The sequence below is a fragment of the Neopelma chrysocephalum genome, unplaced genomic scaffold (assembly GCF_003984885.1).
Source record: "Neopelma chrysocephalum unplaced genomic scaffold, ASM398488v2 Primary Assembly neopelma1_23b, whole genome shotgun sequence".
Taxonomy (NCBI): domain Eukaryota; kingdom Metazoa; phylum Chordata; class Aves; order Passeriformes; family Pipridae; genus Neopelma; species Neopelma chrysocephalum.
Window position 1 is genome coordinate 1,364,517 of NW_020897692.1, and position 18,687 is coordinate 1,383,203.

Genomic DNA, 18,687 nt, shown 5'->3' on the forward strand with positions numbered 1-18,687 from the left:
GGATAGGCCAAATAAAGAGTAGTTAGGTAAAATATTCTGACTTTAAAGATGGAGCAACTACATGCATTTTGAAATATGGCACAATAACAAAAACTCTGTTCTGTCTTTGAGGCCCTGTACTGTGGACAACCTCTAGTTTGAAACGAGCTTATCCTCTTAAGTAGAATACTTGCCAGTGTGCATATATTTAATTGTTTGTTACTGATTTTAAAATCACAAATATATAAGCAATGGCAACGTAAGGATTTGCTCTCGCCCAGATTTTGTGTTTCCTTTGCTAAATAAATGACAAGTAATAAATTAATTTGTATAAGTAATACTCAGATGCACAGTTTGAAAGAAGGCTTAGTCTTGTATCTTGAGGAGACTGTCCTAGCATATAGGATTTCTTTGAGCTCTGTTTTTTTCAGTAGCTCTGAGGTGTTATTAATGACTCTTAAGTTCAGTGCACCATGAGCTTTGTTGGATGGAAAGTAGGTGAGTAGAGAAGTGATGCAGGTTTGCAGTAGGTTTAATTGCTGTTGAGATAAGTTTTTTTGAGCCCTTTCAGCAGTCCGTATTTAGCTTTAAAAAGAAAAAAACCCAAACTTTACTACATAAATTATACATGGATTTATATACATGAATTTATAGAAGACCTGTAAACAGGCAGATTTCAAGCAGTGAGGGTTGTAAGCACCAAGCAAGGTCAGTTAAAGCAGAATGGCATTAGAGGCAAGAGCAAGTCAAACCAGGACTGGTTATACTACTCCAAACTTCCTGCGGTCTGGAGGATGCCCCTGCCCTTGGCTTTGTGCAGGCCGTGCTTCCTGCCTGCGGATGCCAGCATCCGCATGGCCAGGCAGGGAACCCGGCCTGTGATCACCTGCCTGGCAAGCACGGGCGCGCTGCCAGCTGCTGTTTCCACGGCTTACCTTTGTCTTGCTTTGCACCGCGCCCTTCCAGCCAGCTTTGGTTCTTTTTGGGCTTTCCTGTGAGACCTGCAGCTCAATAAAGTGTCAGAAAATGAATCTTTTTAAAAACTGGCTTAATTCTTTTCCATTTTAAGCTTGTTAAACTATCTCACCATGGGGATTTGAGAATCCTGAAGCCCAAGCTGGGGGGAAAAGGCTCCCCGTATCTGTCAGCCCTGAACTGCCAGAGCTGCTCACCTGAACCTCAGTCCAGGGCCCTGGGCTGCAGTGCCCGGCAAAGGAGAAGGGAAGGCATCCTTGTGCTTCCTGGGCCACAGCCTGGCTTTGTCTGCAAAAGATGACACGGCAGCCTGTGAAACTGGCAGCAGCAAAGCAGCCTGGATGGTTCCCAAGAGGAAGCGCTCGGGCGCTTGTCTCGAGCCCAGCCATACTGGGAGCCCAGGAGTTCTGCTCCATCCCGCAGCGGAGCACTGCAGACTGCTGGGAATCGCTTGCCTGCCGTGCCTCCCCTCTCCTTGAACGGAGGAGTCGTGTGGTTTTTGCCCTGCTCTGCAACTCCAGTGAGTTTCTTGGTAATAAAATAAACTGAAAACTGTTCATCGCTGTGTCATCCGAACGAGCCTCTGCTCAGGGAGCCTTTTCTTGTTCCAAGACAGGCAAGGATCAGGACTAAGGGGGTACTCACTTAAACAGAGTCGCTCCAGGTGAAGCCCTGGCGACAAGTGCCACCGTACGGGTTGGCATTCGCAGAGGCCCCAGCGCCGGGCGGAACCTTCCCGGCTCCCGCCCGAGAGTCAGCCGGCACGGCCGGGAGCGGACCGGGGCGGGGCGACGGCGGCGGCGGTGACGGCGATGTGGGGCGGTGGCGGCGTCGGGGCGGCCCGAGCGTTCACCCTCGCCCTGCGGCGCCGGCGGGCGGCGGCCGCGCTGCGGGGGGCTGCGGGCGGTGAGCGGGACTGAGCGGGCGGGAGGGTCCGGCGCGGCCCGCGGTACAGGCGGAGTGACGGGGCGTCGCTTCCCCGACTACCCCGCAGCCGGGACTCGCACACCTCCCGGCGGGTGTGTGTAGAAGCTCCTGGATGCGTCCCCGGCACCGCCGGCCGGGCTGGCAGTGCCGCACCAGCCCAGCAGTGCCGCACCAGCCCAGCGCCCGCCCGGCGGGCCCGGAGCGGCAGCCCGGGGCGGAGGAGGGGCTCTCCCAGTGGAGGTGTTTGTCCCCTGCCGCCTCCTTTGCAGCCCAGAGGTGTCTGTGGATCGCTCCATCGCTCGCTGCAGCTTAAAATCATCCTCAGGGGTGTTTTGCTGTGGGTGTGGTGAGGTACTGCTGTGGTCTTGGGGGCTCAGGGGACCGGGCAGCAGTTCGATGTAAGCGCGGGTGCGCTGTGCCAGGAGAGCTGAGCTCTGCATCGGCAAACGAGGAGGGGAGAGCAATTTCAGGACAGTGTCCTTGGCCTGTATGCACAGTCCGTGAGGTTTTCTTAGTTACGTTTCCTTACGAGTTCATACAATGCAAAATGGGTGTGCAGCTATGTATTTGTCATCCCAACACGTAATAAACCCACTGTCGATAAGTGTGTGTATGCACACCTTATGGTCAGAGTAAACATTTTGGGGAAATTCACACTAATTGAAACATTTCAGCTGCATGAAAAGCTCCATTCAGGTTCTGAAAAATGGCATTGCACGTGGTGGTCAACTAGTATACACTCTTATTTAATGCCCATGTACTCCTGAAGTATGATAGTGAACAAATGTGCAAAGATTTGCATGGTTAGTATTGTGCTAGAGCACCATTGTTACAACTGTGTGTTTTGCCTCTGAGCTCTCCTAAAGCTGATGTTTTTCGTTGGGTTGTCTTTTATTTATGCAGATGGCCATACTGATCTGTCTTTTCAGACAGGCCTGAGAGGTATCCTTCAGGACTACAACTGGAAAATACAACTGAAATCCAGTAGTACTCTGCCTGTCTCACTGACTGAAATGAAAAGCAGCATGTAAGTATTGCATCTAAAATAATCCCATGTGACAGGGATTACCATTTTCTATAACAATTTAATTTTACTTTGTGACAGTGTCACATGGAGCTATTTTTACATCTCATTCATGTTTAAATGTTTGAAGTGACCTATTCCTATTTTGTTAATTACCGACATAAAAATTACAGTCATGCAGCCATCTGTTTGGGAAGATGTGTCACCCATATAGTGTATAAAATCTGTGTGCTACTAAACAAGTTGAACTAGAGTCTCTAAAGGAACATGAGTTTTGCCTTTTTTCATTTTCTGATACAGAATTTGTTTTTCCTTAATTTCAGCCAACACAAAATATCGGTATTAGTTTAATGACATTCAGCTTTCATTATTTAGGCTCACTGCGAAGAGGCCTCTCTGCACTTCACACTCATCAGTGGATTCAAAGGAAATAAAAAAATTCCAGCTCCTCGCGGATAAGTGGTGGGATGAAGAAGGAGAATATTCAGCCCTTCATTCTATGAATGATATTAGAGTGCCATTTATTAGGTATGGTTTTGAAGACAGTTTTTCTTAAATGTACTATTTCTGCATAACCTCAGAAAACTTGTAAAAAGAAAAAATATAAAAGAAAAACAATTATCAGTACTTCAGGTAACTGAATATTGCATCTACTAAAGCACCTTGTGTGTTCGACCTTAATCACATCCCTTTTCTTTCAGAGATACTCTGTTGAGCATGAGTTGTAATTATCATCTGGGAAATCCACTTTCTGGAGTAAAGATTCTTGATGTTGGCTGTGGTGGAGGACTGCTAAGTGAGGTAAGAAACAGCGTGCCCTGTGTTTTCTGGTTAAAAAGTGTACAAGGTATTTGAATTGTTTTAATGTTACACTGCTTAATTTCTAATATTCCAAGGAGGACCTTTTCTCTTCTTTGTTATGTTAGTTACTGAATATAGTGTAATGTATCCTACAAACCCTATGGAATATTTGGTTTGCATAGTGGTGGTGGTGGTGGTGGTTTACAGAAAACAAGAGAGGTGGTAATGAGAAATTCTAAAATTCTGAGGTTTATCAGTAAAATAAGATTTCAAACACTCAAAAGGGAAGGAACATTAAAACGTCTTTGAGTTTGTTTTTTTTTTTTAATTTACAAGCCTAGGCAAGAATACTTAGAATCATGACAATCCTCGTTACCGAAGAAGTATTTTCTGATGTTACAGAGGCTTCCTGAGAAGTCTGCACAAACCTGGGACTGAGAAGTTGCTGTTTGTGATGGAACTCTTTGTCCACAAAGGCTCTGAACAGTGCTGTGTCCCATCAATAGACCAGGGATGGTTTGTGAATTTAGGGTTACAGATCTGGCTGACTTTCTCTGGGAACTTCATCAGCATCTGAAATGAGGTGTTACAAAGGGACCTGAATCTCTCTCCTGTTTTCTTTCTTTTTTTTTTTTTTCTCTTCTAAACAAATCCTGTAGCCTTGTGAGAGTGGTCTCTCTGACAAGGCTGGCAAAACTGGTGTGCTGCATCACCTTCTCAGGCTGAACAACCGGTAAATTTCAGGTTGGAATATCATACATGTGGTCATGTTCTGCAACCTGTTTCAGTTTCAAAAGAGGTGATGACTGAGGTGTTAACCTAGGAGTAAGAAGACACTGGAGAAACCTGAGTGACAGCCAAGGCTGATGCTATCCTAGTAAACATCAGTGTTTAGTTCTCAGCAGTGAAAAAGTCCCAGAGATAATCATATATTAAATAACCATTAAAAAGATATGAGGATTTACCATTACAGGTGGATGTTGAAGAAAGTAATGACAGTAATTAAATACGGCATTGTTTTCCCCCCTTTAATTACTGTGTTGATTTCCTCTCTCTGTTTTTTCCTCTATCAGAGAGTAAGAGTGGAGGAAATCTTTATTTGATGTAACAAAATAGATTCAGAATAAATTATTCTAAAAGACAAGTATATTCCAGTATATAATATGTGTATATTTCAGTGTATAATTTTCTAAGAAAATTAACACCACCTCTTCCAAATGTAAGGGTTTTCTCGCTTTGATAAACATTTAAAATAAAAGTGCTGGATCAGAGCTCATCATACTGCTGTTTGTCTTGTTCTCTGATGGATTTTTTCTGCATCATGTATGTACATTGCAAAGTTACCCTTAAGTACATTGTTTTCATGCAGAGAATAAATTATACTCTGTTTTATTAGCCTTTAGCTAGACTGGGAGCTTCAGTTACTGGAATTGATCCTCTGGAGGACAACATTAGAACAGCAGATCGGCACAAGTCATTTGATCCAGTCCTTGCCAAGAGAATACAGTACAAGTCCAGTTCACTGGAGGAGATTGTGGAAGAGTCTATGGAAACCTTTGATGTAATTGTAGCTTCTGAAGTAGTGGAGCATGTGGCTGACCTTGAAACCTTTATCAAGTGTTGTTCTCAGGTGTTAAAGGTAAGAGAGTTTTTGCTTTCATTATTGGGAATATTTATTCTCTATTATTACGGCTCTTATTTAAAGGAATGCGAAAGCATGTCTTCATTCATTTCTCCACTTTGACGTCAGAAGCACTCTAGAGGTGCCTACCATTCTTTGTGACACAAGTACATCTTCCCACCTTTAGCTGGGGAATTTATTTCCCCAACCCTGCCTTAGCAAAGTGTTAGTGTTATTAGTGTTATGACCTAGTATTGCAATGTTGTATTGCATCAAGACTTTAAGAAGTCTGGTTGCATCTGATTTCACCCAGGTGAGAGAAAACGTGACAGAGCTGCTGTTGATGGACAGCTATGGCTCAGACTGCATTGAAACTGAGGTGTAAACCTAGGAGTAAGAAGACACTGGAGAAACCTGAGTGACAGCCAAGGCTGATGCTATCCTAGTAAACATCAGAGTTTAGTTCTCAGCAGATGTTTCTGACTCACAAGATGCTATTGCAGCTCCAGCATTACATCAGATGTGCTCCTGGATTGCTTTTAAAGGGTCATAGTTATAATCAGGTGGTTATTCCTCTTGATATTCATTTGTGAAGAAGAATGGTAAGCTCAGCACACAAGGAGCAGCTTTCCTTTAATCTCTTTATCTTTCTGATCATCAGAAGGAATATCGCTTATTTGAATGGAACTAATTTTTAGCCAGATAAGGACAAAGAAATTTTCATTTATTTCTACCAAACAGCCTTTGAAGACTTTAATTATTTTCTGGCCTTGTTTTTTTTAACCATGTGATCACTAAAACAAGCACAGCACGGCACTCAGGAGTCTCAAAAATTAGGCAGCGTTGGACATTTTACTTTGATTTCAATTAAAAAGTGGTTTGGGGGTTTTTTTGTTTGTTTGTTTGATTGCTTTTTGGTTTTGGGGAGTTTTTACAATAGATATTGTATATGCCTTAATACCTTTTATTTAACCATTTCCTGGGCAAGAAATGTTATAAGTGACTTTGTTCTTGGTTAGGTGTTCTTTGGGCAAGGAAATGGTTTTTAGGCCATACAAGACTCTGATTATGTTGACTCTTTGAGGACTACTGCGTCATACTGTTACATTATATTCTTTCTTGTATTTAAATGTTATATTTCTAAATACCTATCTTGGGAAGAAATGACTTCTTTCTTTTTTCCATTGTGTAGAGTTGCAGATTGACAAATTCTATATTTTAAGGTGATTAAATTTACAATTTTTAAAATTAGTATTCTTCTAATTGAACATTTTAATCTTCTAATTAGCCTGAAGGTTCTTTATTCATTACGACAATCAATAAAACACAGTTGTCCTATGTCCTGGGAATTGTGGTTGCAGAAAAGATAATGGGCATTGTACCAGAAGGAACACATGAGTGGGAGAAGTTTGTTCCCCCTGAAGAGCTGGAGCACCTCCTGGAATCAAGTAAGTTCCAGGCCAGATGATGGGAATGCAGAGAGAGATATCCAAATAGTCCCTGTAGAAATCACAAAGGAATAAGCTAGATGGGATGAGTGCTAGCAACAATACACAGTTTTTCCTGACTGAGTTAACAGTCATATATTATGAGTATAATTTCTGGTTTAAAGACACTGCTGCTTACTGGATTTTGCAAAAAATAAATAAACTAAGTGAAATCCTAAGAATGCAGTGATTACTCAAACAGATCATGTTACAGCTGCCCTCTCTTTGATAGTCTAAATAAAAATTCCAAGGTTTTCCATTGTGTTCTGGTGGCAGAATATATGCTCTGAAGTGGCTCATGTGCTCTAGGCCAGGTCTGAGGCAATAACTGTACTGGCACTCCAGAGCTGCACTGCTGCCACTGCATTGTTTGTGTCTTTCCCTTGGGAGGAGACATTTTTAGTTGTGGTTGCTGCTCCGTGTTCTCTATTCATATTATGTTGCTAAAATATTTCTTCAAAAATGTGAAGATAAAACCTACCACAAATTCGTTACTCATTTCTTAAGAAACTATTATACTGATTTTAATTATTTCTAATTAAATTGCCCTGGTTTGATTGCTTTTAAAATAGACAAAGCACTGAGCTAGGAAGAGTTCTGCCCATTGCCCTTCTTCGCTGCAGATGTCTTAAAACCCTCTCACGGAATATTTCACTTTGCTTTAGTTCACTGCAAAGAAACTGAAGTATGAGTGAAGCTATTCTCTTGGCAAGATCTTTTCCTGGCACTTTGTAGTGATGCCATAAGGAACATGACTAATACTGGTTCACATACTGGTGGTTCTTTCTGTTTTTCCTTCAAAAGGAGAAGCAGGTGCAGTGGAGTGATTTGTTTTGATAGGGTGTTTGTTTTCTGCCTTCCATCCTGTATCCTGCTGGGACACAGCGGATCCATGCAGTGAACTGAGCACTGCTCGGCAGGGACTGACAAATCGCTCTTTATTTGCACTGAACCCTTGATGGCATTCTTCTGCCTCTTTCTTACATTTTTCCATTCCTAAAGGGAATCTGCAGAATCCTTCCAAATATATGCTCAGATTTTGATTCTGGAGTGTGTGACGTCAATCTGAAGAATGACTCTGCTTACAGAAAACGTTACCAGTCACGCAGGTGTGGTGGTGTGAAGTTGGGGTTTCTGGCAGAGCACATTGCAGGGGCTCACGTGTAGCATGCTGATGGTACGTGGCCTGGCACAGAGATGTTGAAGCCACTGCCAGGAGCAGGACCTGCTGTCATCCGCAATGCCAGTGGCACTGCACGTGGTGGTGTCTGACAAGGCCCAGCTTGTGAAGTGCTGCTCCCCAGCATTCAGGAAGAAGTGTATTTCAGTCTTGCTCTTCTAAAGAGCTTGATATTGCAGTGATTTACAATATTTAAGAACATCAGTTCCTTTATATGGCTTCTTTCTTTCCTAGATGGCTTTTCAGTCAAGACTGTGAATGGGATGTTGTATAATCCGCTCTGGGGTTCGTGGAGCTGGATGGAAAGCACGAGCCTTAACTATGCAGTGCACGCCGTGAAGTCTGGGGCTCAGGGACAGTCAGGCCCCACAGATGCCCCATCAGAGATGGACATTCAACAGCGCTCAGCCACAGCTGGCACAGCTGGCACTGCCTCAGACATCACTGTCTGAGATTTGTGGTGATGGACTGTCACCAGGACAGAAAAGAAGGTTTTACTCAGATGGACATAATAAAACCTTTTCTAACAACAAGCTTCCTGTTTGCATCAATAATACTTGTGCTATTTTTGGCCAAATATTTTAGGGCAGTCTCAGAAAAAAAACAAGTGCCCATTATCTCAGGAATCTTTTAAGATTGAAATGATCAAAGCTTTTAAAGAGTAAGTATTTTTATGAGAAAGTAGTGTCAAATTGTTGGACAGGGAAATGCAAATTATTCTATCAGTAGCTTGGAGGAAGCTCCTGTATGTGGAGGCATTTTCAGTCCTACTGGGACTCAGATCTTCACAGAATAATAGTGTAGATGTAAACTGAGTTAAAACCCACAATGATGTACAATAAATAAAATGCATTGGGTATTTAAGATACTTAACTCTGTTATGATGCCTCAGAGCTTTTTTTTGATTCTTAAACTTTTAGAGATTTTAGAAGTAAATTTGTAATGAATGTAGATTTTAATGTAGCTGTATTATGTCCATTACCCTGTAGCATAATGTTTACACATACTCAACTCTATTATCCCATTTCATATCAATCCCTCTAAAATTCTGTTAGCGTGTTTAGTCTTCTTTTCAAGGTAGAATTGTAGAAAAACACCCTAAGGCCTGGACCAGAAGATATCACAGAGACACAGTGACCTTCAAGCCCAAAACTTTGGAGGAACTCCAAGGACTGTGCATGCTGAGAAGAAGATGAGGATGAGGAAGAAGGGATGCCAAATGCCCCCAGACCCAATTCCCGAAGGGGCATGTTGGGGGGCAGAACTGGGGGTGGACAGAACTGGGATTGGATGGACCTTATTATAAAATCATATAACCTCTATCTAGAGGCACACGTGGTATGTATTCCCTGGGCCTTAGGCCTGAGATTAAAGAACCTGCTCTCTTTATCTTATACACTAAATTGGCCTGGAGTCTTTTTCTCTCTGCAGTCTTTTAGGCAACAGTTAAAATGTATGAAACACTTAAAAACGACAAACACTTGTTTCTATAATATGCCTTTCTCCCTGAGAGGAGGGGAAAAAGAAAGAGCAAATCTTTTCTGTTGAGTCCTGCTATATCTGCAGTTGATGTGAGGTAACTGTGCAGTGGAAGAAGAGTCATAGATCAGAGTGCCTAAGAGTCGTAGATCAGAGTGCCTCAACTGTCAAAGCCTCTTCACCATAAAGATTCTTGTATTTGTGCCTATAATTTCAACTTTCTCTCTCTATCCAAATAAAGGGAAGTAAAGCTGTGGGTAAAATTTTACTAAGCAACCTGAGCTTTATGCTAGAAAAATGACATATTAGCAGCCTGTCCTAGAACTGAAGTGCCATATCTACTCAGTCTTAATGTCCGAGAGCCCGGGTAAGGAAAAGTGATTTACAATGAAACAGAACTTTCTAAATAAAGTGTGTGTCTATGACTGTATCTCCTTTTTCTTTCAGCTTGTACACAGCTAGAGAGGTGGCTTGTTTCTGCAGGCATGAAAATGAAACTTTTCCCTTCCCTTATTTTTCTCCCTTTTTTGTTTGCTGCTTCATTTTTCCTGCTGTAGAGGTGTGGTGGGCTAAGTTATTGTTTTACATATTTGCATTCTTGCTGCTTTGCTGTATCTGCATGTTGCTTTCAGATCCAAGTTTCATGATGGATTTGATGATGCCCAGGAAAATGTAGTTAATTTATGATGGAAATAATAGTAATTCATAGGTATTAAGAGTACAAAGGATTATCTGGTGTGATCGTTTCCATGACAGTAAGTTCTGCTTCATAATATTTCTTTGGGCTATAGCTTGGCTTTGAGCAGGTGGTTCATCATCATGTAAAGTGCTCAGTGATGGAGAAGCCATCACTGAAGTAAGCCATCATGTGGCTTACTACATCAGTAAGTAAATTGTTCCAAAGGTTTGTTGGTTGAAGTGGTCTAAACCTCAGAACCTAGCCAGTGATGCCTTAACGTCTCCATTTTTATGCTTAAGGATCTGTATCAGCAGCAGTTTTGAGTCAAGTCACCCCTTAATTTTCTCACAGATAAATGGTCTGAGATTATCTCTACAGCTATTAGCACTGCATATGAGTTCCTGTAAAATTTCGTGGTAAACATCCTTTCTGAAGGATGACGGTGGCAATGGATGCAGCATTTCAGTAATGGTTTCACTAATGCTGTCTGCAGGAGGAGTACATCATTCTCTTTCTGCCTGACCACCTGTATGGGAGTCACTGCTCCACTGGTCATGCATGCAGTGTGGTGCACAGCCTTGAGGAGAGGAGTGACACTGGGGAAAAATGTGGAGCCTAAGCAGATAAAACAGTGGTCTTTGATCCTATCAGTGTGTGAGTAAGTTCCCCTAACCAAATTACCAACTTCAATCTAGGTTACGACAACTGTATGACTGTGGTTTCAATTTTTGCCAACAGTGAATTGAAAGAAATATTCTGAAAAGCACTGAGACCTGGGCACATTCCTGGGGTAGCCCACTAGAAACACCTCCCAAGAGGGACAGTTCCCCCTCCACCAATTTGTTTTGAGACCTGTCAAGTGAAATATAAATAATGTACATAGAACTCGAATAGAAACAGCTGATTTTTCTTTGCTTTAAGGGCCCTAAATCCAGATGTTTGTGTGACCAGCTGTTATCTTGGTTTTCTCATCCTTTTCTTTTTTCCCACTTCACAGAATCAAAGAATATTCTGAGTTGAAAGGGACCCACAAGGATCGTCAAGTCCAACTCTTAAGTGAATTACTTGTTCAGTAATTCTCAGAACTGCTTGCAGTTTTTCGTTAAACTGTGAGCCACCTGGGGAAGAAACTGCTTTGTTGGGGTTTTTTTTCACTGCTATTTCTATTGCACATGGCACAAAAAGCCTTTGATGCTGCCCAGGTTCTCTGTCCAGGCTCACAGGAGGGATCATGTACCTAATGAATAGTGGTTTAAGCAACAAGCACATAGACCTGGCTATCCATGGATATTTCTGGTTTTGACAAAAACCTTATCACAAGCACCCAACCTTCTGCTCCTACATGCCTATTGGAGCCCTGTCAATCCAGGAGAGTTTTGTGACCAGTGTGGTCAAAGGAGTGGGGACTGCTATGCACAGGTCCTTGTACCCATAGTATGTCTCCAGATGCCCTGATGTGCTCCATCCAAAGTCTCTAACCCTCAGTTTTCTTCTGGTGGATTGTCCTAACTATTCTGGCTGTATTTAGCCCCCCTCTTTAAAACAGCCTAATTTTAAACTAGAAAGTAAATGACTGTGGTAGAGATAATTTTAGTGAGATAATAAACAGTGCAAGAATACCCTACAAATTCAGTACTGTGCACTGAATACATACTACGTATTTGTGCTACAGAAACCTTTTTCTTAAAATCTGTGCATGGGAAACCAAGTTTTCACTCTTCTCTTAGCCCAGTTCCTGCAGAAATTTAATAGTTCTATTGAAATGTGCAGTGTATAAGTCAAGTAAATTTGAAAATCTTTTTGCTTTCATGTTGTTCATGATTATGAAACCATAGCTTCAATGCTTACATGAACAGTGACGGTAGGAGGTGAAAAAAGCAATGTTACAGCAACTAGGCGTGCACACAGAACTGGATAAGGCAAGAGGTTATTCTTGCCATGAGATTGGGAAAAAATTGTATTTGGGGCTTGCTCTTTACCAGCCTCTTTTTATTGCTCATTGTAGACTCTTGACTCTCATGATCCCAGCCATTTGTTTCTGCAGCACAAATCAGAGTAAGGAGCTGGTCTTGCAAAAAAATCCAACAGAGCAAATGATGGTGTTCTGGGTGGTCTCAGCTCTTCAGCTGTGGTTTGGCTTGTCATTTTGTTTCATCTCTCCCACACTGCTCCACATAGTCCCAGTTCCAGCTCTTTGCTGAGACGAGTTCTTGTCTGAGGCATAAATATGTATGTATGTAAATAAGTATGATAGCCTCAGAGGAGATTTGCATTTTATCTTCTTTTTAAATAAAAATACAACTTGAAGTTTCCATGATTTCTGTTACATTATCTTGTTGTCCACTGTTCTTTGGTGGTCCAGTGACATTTCATGGCCATTTTTGCAGGACTTGACAATTTCTTTCCTTACATTTTCACTAACACCCTATGTCAGGTTCCTAGGGGATGGAAAAAAGAAGAGAGAAAGGAGTGGGAAAGGAAATGTGCAGTGGCTGTAAGTAGCGATAAGAATAAATATCCTGTAGAAAGTTCTTCTGAAAATGACTTCTGAAGTTTTTCATTCTGTTGAAATCTCAGCTTTAATAAAAAAAACCAAACCACACAAACTTATTTTTCATACACTTCTAAGAAATGCTTGAAAGGAATAATGGCATGTGGTCTAGAGGTTCAGAAGTCAGAAGACTCTGTGTCTGTAATTAGCCAGCCTGATGAAGCAGTCAGGAAGAGAAAAAGTGAGACAGAACATGAATCATCACATGAGTGCTGAAACTGTAGATGCAGGCGTTTGAGAGGTGCCCAGGAGTACCTGAATGGGGGACAACACTGAAAAGCCAGAAATAGTAGAAGGAATATGAGTGATGCCTGGAAGATAAACATTATTCTGATGGAGACGAGAAATGTGAAGCAAAGGTATAGAGGGCAGTCTGGTTCTAGTGGGCCTTTCAAGAGGAGCTATTGGTGGTCAGAAGAGTGGCTCTGTGTCAGACTGAAGCACAACAGTTCAGGTATTTACAGCTTCCCCTCGTTTTTGCATGGTAACTTCCAGTGCCTCATTCCAAATGTCTACACTCTCACTGAGCTCCTAGAAGGAAAGGTGGGCTCCTCTCACTTCAGACTGAAGGTTGGTGACTTATTAATCATGGTGCTCTCCACGTTTGTGCAGCAGAACCCTTACCCTTCACTATCTATTCCATGATGCCCACAGATACAAACAACTTTTTTCCTAAAACTGCAACACTGTGGAATTGAGTCAGCATTTATTTAATAAAATTACTAACATTATCTTCTTAAAGGGAAAAATGCAGAAGTCCAGATGCATAATTTCTTTTCCTCATCACCTCCCCTTTGAAGTTCTCAAACTGCTTCACAGCACTGCTTCTCCCTTACTGCCTCTGTTGGGCTTTGCTGAACCTGCAAGGGAGCAGCAACACTTGGTGTACAATCATCCCTCAGTACCTCTAAAGCAGAGCCTGTGGTTTATTTGGTTCTGTCCTGTCTCATAATGACTTCCTATTTTTCTAGCTTGGGATGACTTTTGTTGCATTGTCTCCTGCTTCATGATAAAAAGAACTATTTCTATTTTTTAGTGACTTGTGTAATGCACAGTCTTGTTACTATAATATGCTTCATGTTTTCCCCTAAACCCTTCTCCAATGGAAAGTAGAGTGCTGCTTTTATAACCCTTTCAGAGTAATTTGGTTCTGCTTACACTAAACAATACTAAACATTTGAATAAAAATAACATTATTTCCAGATTAGGATTTTGTGATAAAAATCGGCCTGTGTTTCCCCAGGTTTCTCCAGGTTATGGGACAAAATTCTAATCACCTAAAGTTTGTGCCAACAGTAGACTTTATTTGTATTGACATGTGTCCTGTTTTCTTGGAGCAATATAAAACATCATGTTTTATTCTGGCTGGAAGGGCTGAGATTTCACCTAGGCTGTAAAATCATCTGACCTGTCTTGACTTACACATGCGTTAATTGCACAGCCACCTCTTAATGCATTAGGAATTCAGGATATATACTTTAATATACATTTTATTGTGCTTGTATTCCCCCATGGAGTCACTCCAGCAATATAATCAATATTCACTTGTTCTAAAAAGATATAATATTTTTTTCTTCTTAAAAGGATTGAAGACCATTAGTGTTCCACTAATAAATCTGAAACCTCTGTTGCATCCTCATGAGATGTGCTAACTTGAAAAAAACCCCGAACAAAACCAAAAAACAATCCTGAAATAACTTGGAGATTGAACTGCTAATATTGCCTTGTATGGCAGTTGTATTATGAAAACTTACAATAATAGAAGATATAGAAAATGATATGGTGTTTATTTTCTGAGTTAGAAGATGCACGTACAACCTGCAGACATGTACAAATTAAAGTAAACAAAACATACAATAAAAAGGAGACCTCAGAACGATGTATCCAGCTCACACAAACATCAGCTAGTAGATTTACCCCAAATGCCCTCTGATGCAGCATAGCCCCAGCATTGAAACTTGGGGTTTAATTTCCAGCTTTGCCTTCCAGCTCTTGGAGAAGTGGCTCGCCTCTCTTGATCCGCTTTTAAGTTATGCTTTACAAAACTGATGGGACCTGGCTACCCCATAGCCCTGGGGGAGCCCTTCAGGGTGCTCCCTGCCCTGGTCCCCAGCTGTAACTGAGGAGGACTGACCAGGATGGGCATGTCCACACCCACTGAGTTCTTGTCACTGCTGCAGAAACACAGAGCTCTGTGTCTCTCCCACACCTAGGGATGTTAAAAACCAGTAAACCCTTATGTTGTTCTTTCTAAACAAAGCACCACCAGATTTTCTTTCACTGTCAAAGACAGGTACGTGTTCTTTGCCCTCCTCCTCCCCCCTCCCAGTCCTAGCAGCAAGAACATCTAATTTCTCAAGAGCACAAATCTTTGGAATACTGAGGTGGTTCAATGATCATGGGCTTGTCTGGAGGCCTCTGCTCTGCAGCCAAGAAAAAAAGACCCCTTGAATTTTGAATCACCAGAACAGCATTTCTCAGTCGGACTGAGTATAAGAAAAATCCTGCCAAAGCTGCCAGCAAAGGGTGTCCACTAGGAAATGTGTGAGTGCAGGATGAGATTTGGCTCACCCTGATGTGGCTGCAAAGTACTCTGGAGAAACCTTGTTTTTGCCTTGTCCAGAGGAAGCGTGAGGCCCGAGATGAACCTAGATGCCAAAGTTTCTGAAGGTGTTGTCAGATGAGATGATGTCCCATGAAAGAACAACAAAGGGAGGAAACTACATGGGCTGAAAAGCTTCATAGCAGGTAATGGAAGAAACTTTACATGGCCTGTCTAGGCAGGACAGCATTTCCATGGGGGTTGTACAGCGTGTCTCCCTTATTGAATCTTACCTGAAGATAAGAAAAATGCTTCTGTCTTCAGAACTACTTGGCAAGCATTTTTTCAAGAACCAAATTCACAATAAACTGAAGTCCTGCTATCTACTACAGTGTTCAACAGTTCACCTTCTTGGAGGATGCAGACTGCAGGCCATTGGCTCTGCCACTGTCTCTCCCATCCCTCTTTGTTTCCAGAGCTCTCAGGAGATGAAAGCACAGCCTTGGCCTCAGGGATATGGCCTCTGGAAGGGGCTCTCCTCCTCCCTGTTCCCATCCCTTCTTCTTCTCCTCCCACTGCCTTCAGCTGAGAGTTGATTTCCAGACAAATGTGTCATGCTGAATGACCTCTTCTTCCCATTTTGTGGTTCTATTGCCCTGAATTCGCAGGGTTTGTTCTCACTAGTGGTATATTGCTCCATTCTGCAGTGTCTGCAGCAGTTAGCGCTTTTATCTGTTATTACCACCTTAGGTGGGTTGCAAGCTAATCTAAGGCAGATGCATTAAAACAACATTTCTTACTTAGTGGGGTAAAATCTGAAGACCACATAGATCTTTTGAAAAGAGTAAATACAGTAAGGAAAGGAAATCTCTGTAAGGAAATCTGCAAAACCTTCACACACCTCTGTTATTAGTTTAATATGAACTGAGACGCCAACCAGATCACAGCAGTATGTACTGCAAATCTTACTTCTTCTGAGGATGCTGTAAATCAGAGAGCACTTACAAATGAGCAAAGACTGGGAGCTGCTGTACCAGGCTCTGGCAAGCAATCTGTAAGCTGGTTCCCAACACTATTCCACTACTGAGAAAGTGTTACGTGAAATATCTGACTACAAAAGTATGTAACTGGCCCTGTGACATTGTGAGGGTTGTTAGTTGTCCAAAAAGCTTGTAAAACAGTGTAACAAAATTAAAAACAACGAAAGAATTGTGAGACTGTAGGTCTGTCAGCTGACTAGCAGTCAGCTATACTCAGCTGCCAGCCTGAGTATTTCCACCTGAAGAAAGCAGGAGGTTTCATACAAAGTGGTTTTTGGGTTTTGTTTTTGTTTGGCTTTTTTTGTTTTTTTTTTTTTTGAAAGAAAGATACCCTGACTTACATCATTCAGGACAGTCTGAAGGTATGGGTTGCCTTAGAAAGTGGCTTTGTTTGCCAGAAAGCACAAAGTAAATGCTGGAATTGCTTTTGATGTGTACAGATACTTCTGTATAGCACAAATATTTCTGTATAGCACAGAAGTAGTTTAGATTCTGGATGTTTTGCATTTTCTATGTATTTGTACCTTTGTCTATCATGAAAGTTACATTAACTCCTTTTCTAAATCCAATCTGAATAACACAGCATGACTGTTTTGCAGCTATACCTTGGCTATTTTTATCTGAATAATTAAAAAGTCGCATTTATGAAACTCAAGCTGCCCAGACAGATCATTAATATTACAACAAAACCAATCCCGGCAGCAGTCAGCAATTATTTCAGAAAGATCTTGGGAGCCTGTTGGCAATGAAAAAGCCTTTTTTCACCCTCTCATAAACTCAGCCCTCACCACAAAACCCCCTTAAATTACATCATCTGCAGCCAAGGGCTCAGTGAGTTTGGGCTACTTCAAAGAGAAGGAAAGCATTTCCGTACCATTGGAGGATGCCCTGGCAGCACATGAAGTGAGAGCTCAGCTTAAGCAGGGGTGTCACTTTGGCTGGTGACAGCTGGTCACTGTGCCTGGGCACGGAAAGGGGCTTTTGCTTCAGGCAGAGCAACCTGTAAGACCAACCTATTCTCATTTCTGGAGCTATTAAAACTCCATGCTGCCCAAACTTTGACCACTTAGGAGAGAGAGAGGCAGCAAGTAGGAGCCATGGAGATATCAGTGCAAAAAACAAGTGGAAAATGGATGGCCCTGTTTTATGAAGCTCCAGGAGAGATCTGGCAAGTGAAGCTCTGCTGTTTAAACCCAGCTGGCAGCAGTACAGGAAAGCAAAACCTGGAGCAAGGCATTCAGCGTGAGCTCTGATTTTTAAAAAGCATACTTAGTTCAGCTAAAATACAGACAGAGCAGCTTCTGCAGTGGGACTCCATAAAGACCCATCTGAACTACTGGGTTCAGACTGTGGTTTCCACACGCCCTGCCACCTCTGTGGGCAGCCTGCCATGGTAACCTCAGGCTTTTTTAAAGAGGTGTAATGAACCCAAGGACATTACAGAAAACAAACCCAACAAGCATAATGAAGATCAAGAGTCTTTTGCAAACATACAGAATCAAGTGACACTAATGAGTTTATAAGTTCCTTCCTGCCTCTAAATCAAACTGCAGACTTCAGAAGAAAATTTGGCTTGCTATATTAACAAAGTAAGCTTAGATTTACGTTAACTAGAAAAATCTACCTATTTAGTCCTGTTACTCTCTCTTCCTTTAGGCAGCTGCATTAGAACAGATTACAGATAAAAGTGTACTTTAACGTTTTAGGTCTTGTTTTGCTGTGTGCTGTATCTGAGGGATGACTGTTCCAGACTGTGCTGCACTTGGTGTGTGTTTGCAGCCAGACAGGCTGTGGGTGTATCATTGTTAGCTCTCATTTTCCCCACTCAAAAAAATGAACAGTGGTAATTTAGCAAACATGAAGAGCTGGATTCCCACCCTCCCTGAGCAAGACCGTGAGGCAGTCACCAGCCCAGCGGGCATCACCTGCAAGCCACTTTGAGGCAAAGTGGGAAAACCAGGGCATATCTGTGGAACCAGTCTGAGACGGCAGCACCTGCAATGCACAGGAGCAGAAGGCAATTCTCAGGTTCATGGACACTGCTGCCAGCTAAGAATCCTCTCTAATACAAGTCATCGGCCATGGGCAAAAGGCTTTGCACCTTCCCTGGAGGAATGGACACTGCCTTCTTCCACAGTCAGGGAAAAGGCAGGCTGAGGACATACTTTTTGATGTTTTGCCTGCAGATAAGCTTGGCTATCAGACTGTCAGGCCAAATGGATTCAATATCTGCTGGGAGGAGACTTTAAAACCCCAAGAAAGAGAGGCTGTCAGAGCACCACTAGCAAGACAAGTGTGAGGGACAGGTATGAGGGTACTTGTGTTTTATCTATGTTCTTTATTTGCTGTTAAACTCTGGCAACCAAGATATGACATTGGGATCTTTTAAATGGCCAAGTCCA

At 42.2% G+C, this 18,687-nt stretch overlaps 1 protein-coding gene across 3 annotated transcripts; it reads left to right on the top strand.

Moving 5' to 3' along the window:
- Positions 1 to 1,236: 1,236 nt before the first annotated feature.
- COQ3 (coenzyme Q3, methyltransferase) lies at positions 1,237 to 8,878 on the top strand. Of its 3 annotated transcripts, none has more exons than XM_027694635.1 (7): positions 1,237 to 1,474; positions 2,785 to 2,908; positions 3,281 to 3,433; positions 3,607 to 3,706; positions 5,103 to 5,345; positions 6,616 to 6,775; positions 8,229 to 8,878. In XM_027694635.1, the coding sequence occupies exons 1-7, from the start codon at positions 1,252 to 1,254 to the stop codon at positions 8,444 to 8,446; spliced, it is 1,221 nt and encodes a 406-aa protein (XP_027550436.1). In that variant the 5' UTR covers positions 1,237 to 1,251; the 3' UTR covers positions 8,447 to 8,878. The 3 variants fall into 3 exon arrangements, with proteins under 3 accessions (XP_027550436.1, XP_027550444.1, XP_027550453.1); XM_027694643.1 differs by lacking the exon at positions 1,237 to 1,474 and adding an exon at positions 1,757 to 1,860; XM_027694652.1 differs by lacking the exon at positions 1,237 to 1,474 and adding an exon at positions 2,138 to 2,232.
- Positions 8,879 to 18,687: the final 9,809 nt, after the last annotated feature.

Bases quoted from the DNA above. Each gene is read 5' to 3' on its own strand.
- COQ3 (XM_027694635.1), top strand. From the start codon at position 1,252: ATGACACGGCAGCCTGTGAAACTGGCAGCAGCAAAGCAGCCTGGATGG. The intron at 1,475-2,784 runs GTGAGTTTCTTG...TTATTTATGCAG, and splicing joins TGCCCTGCTCTGCAACTCCA to ATGGCCATACTGATCTGTCT. The intron at 3,434-3,606 runs GTATGGTTTTGA...CTTTTCTTTCAG, and splicing joins ATTAGAGTGCCATTTATTAG to AGATACTCTGTTGAGCATGA.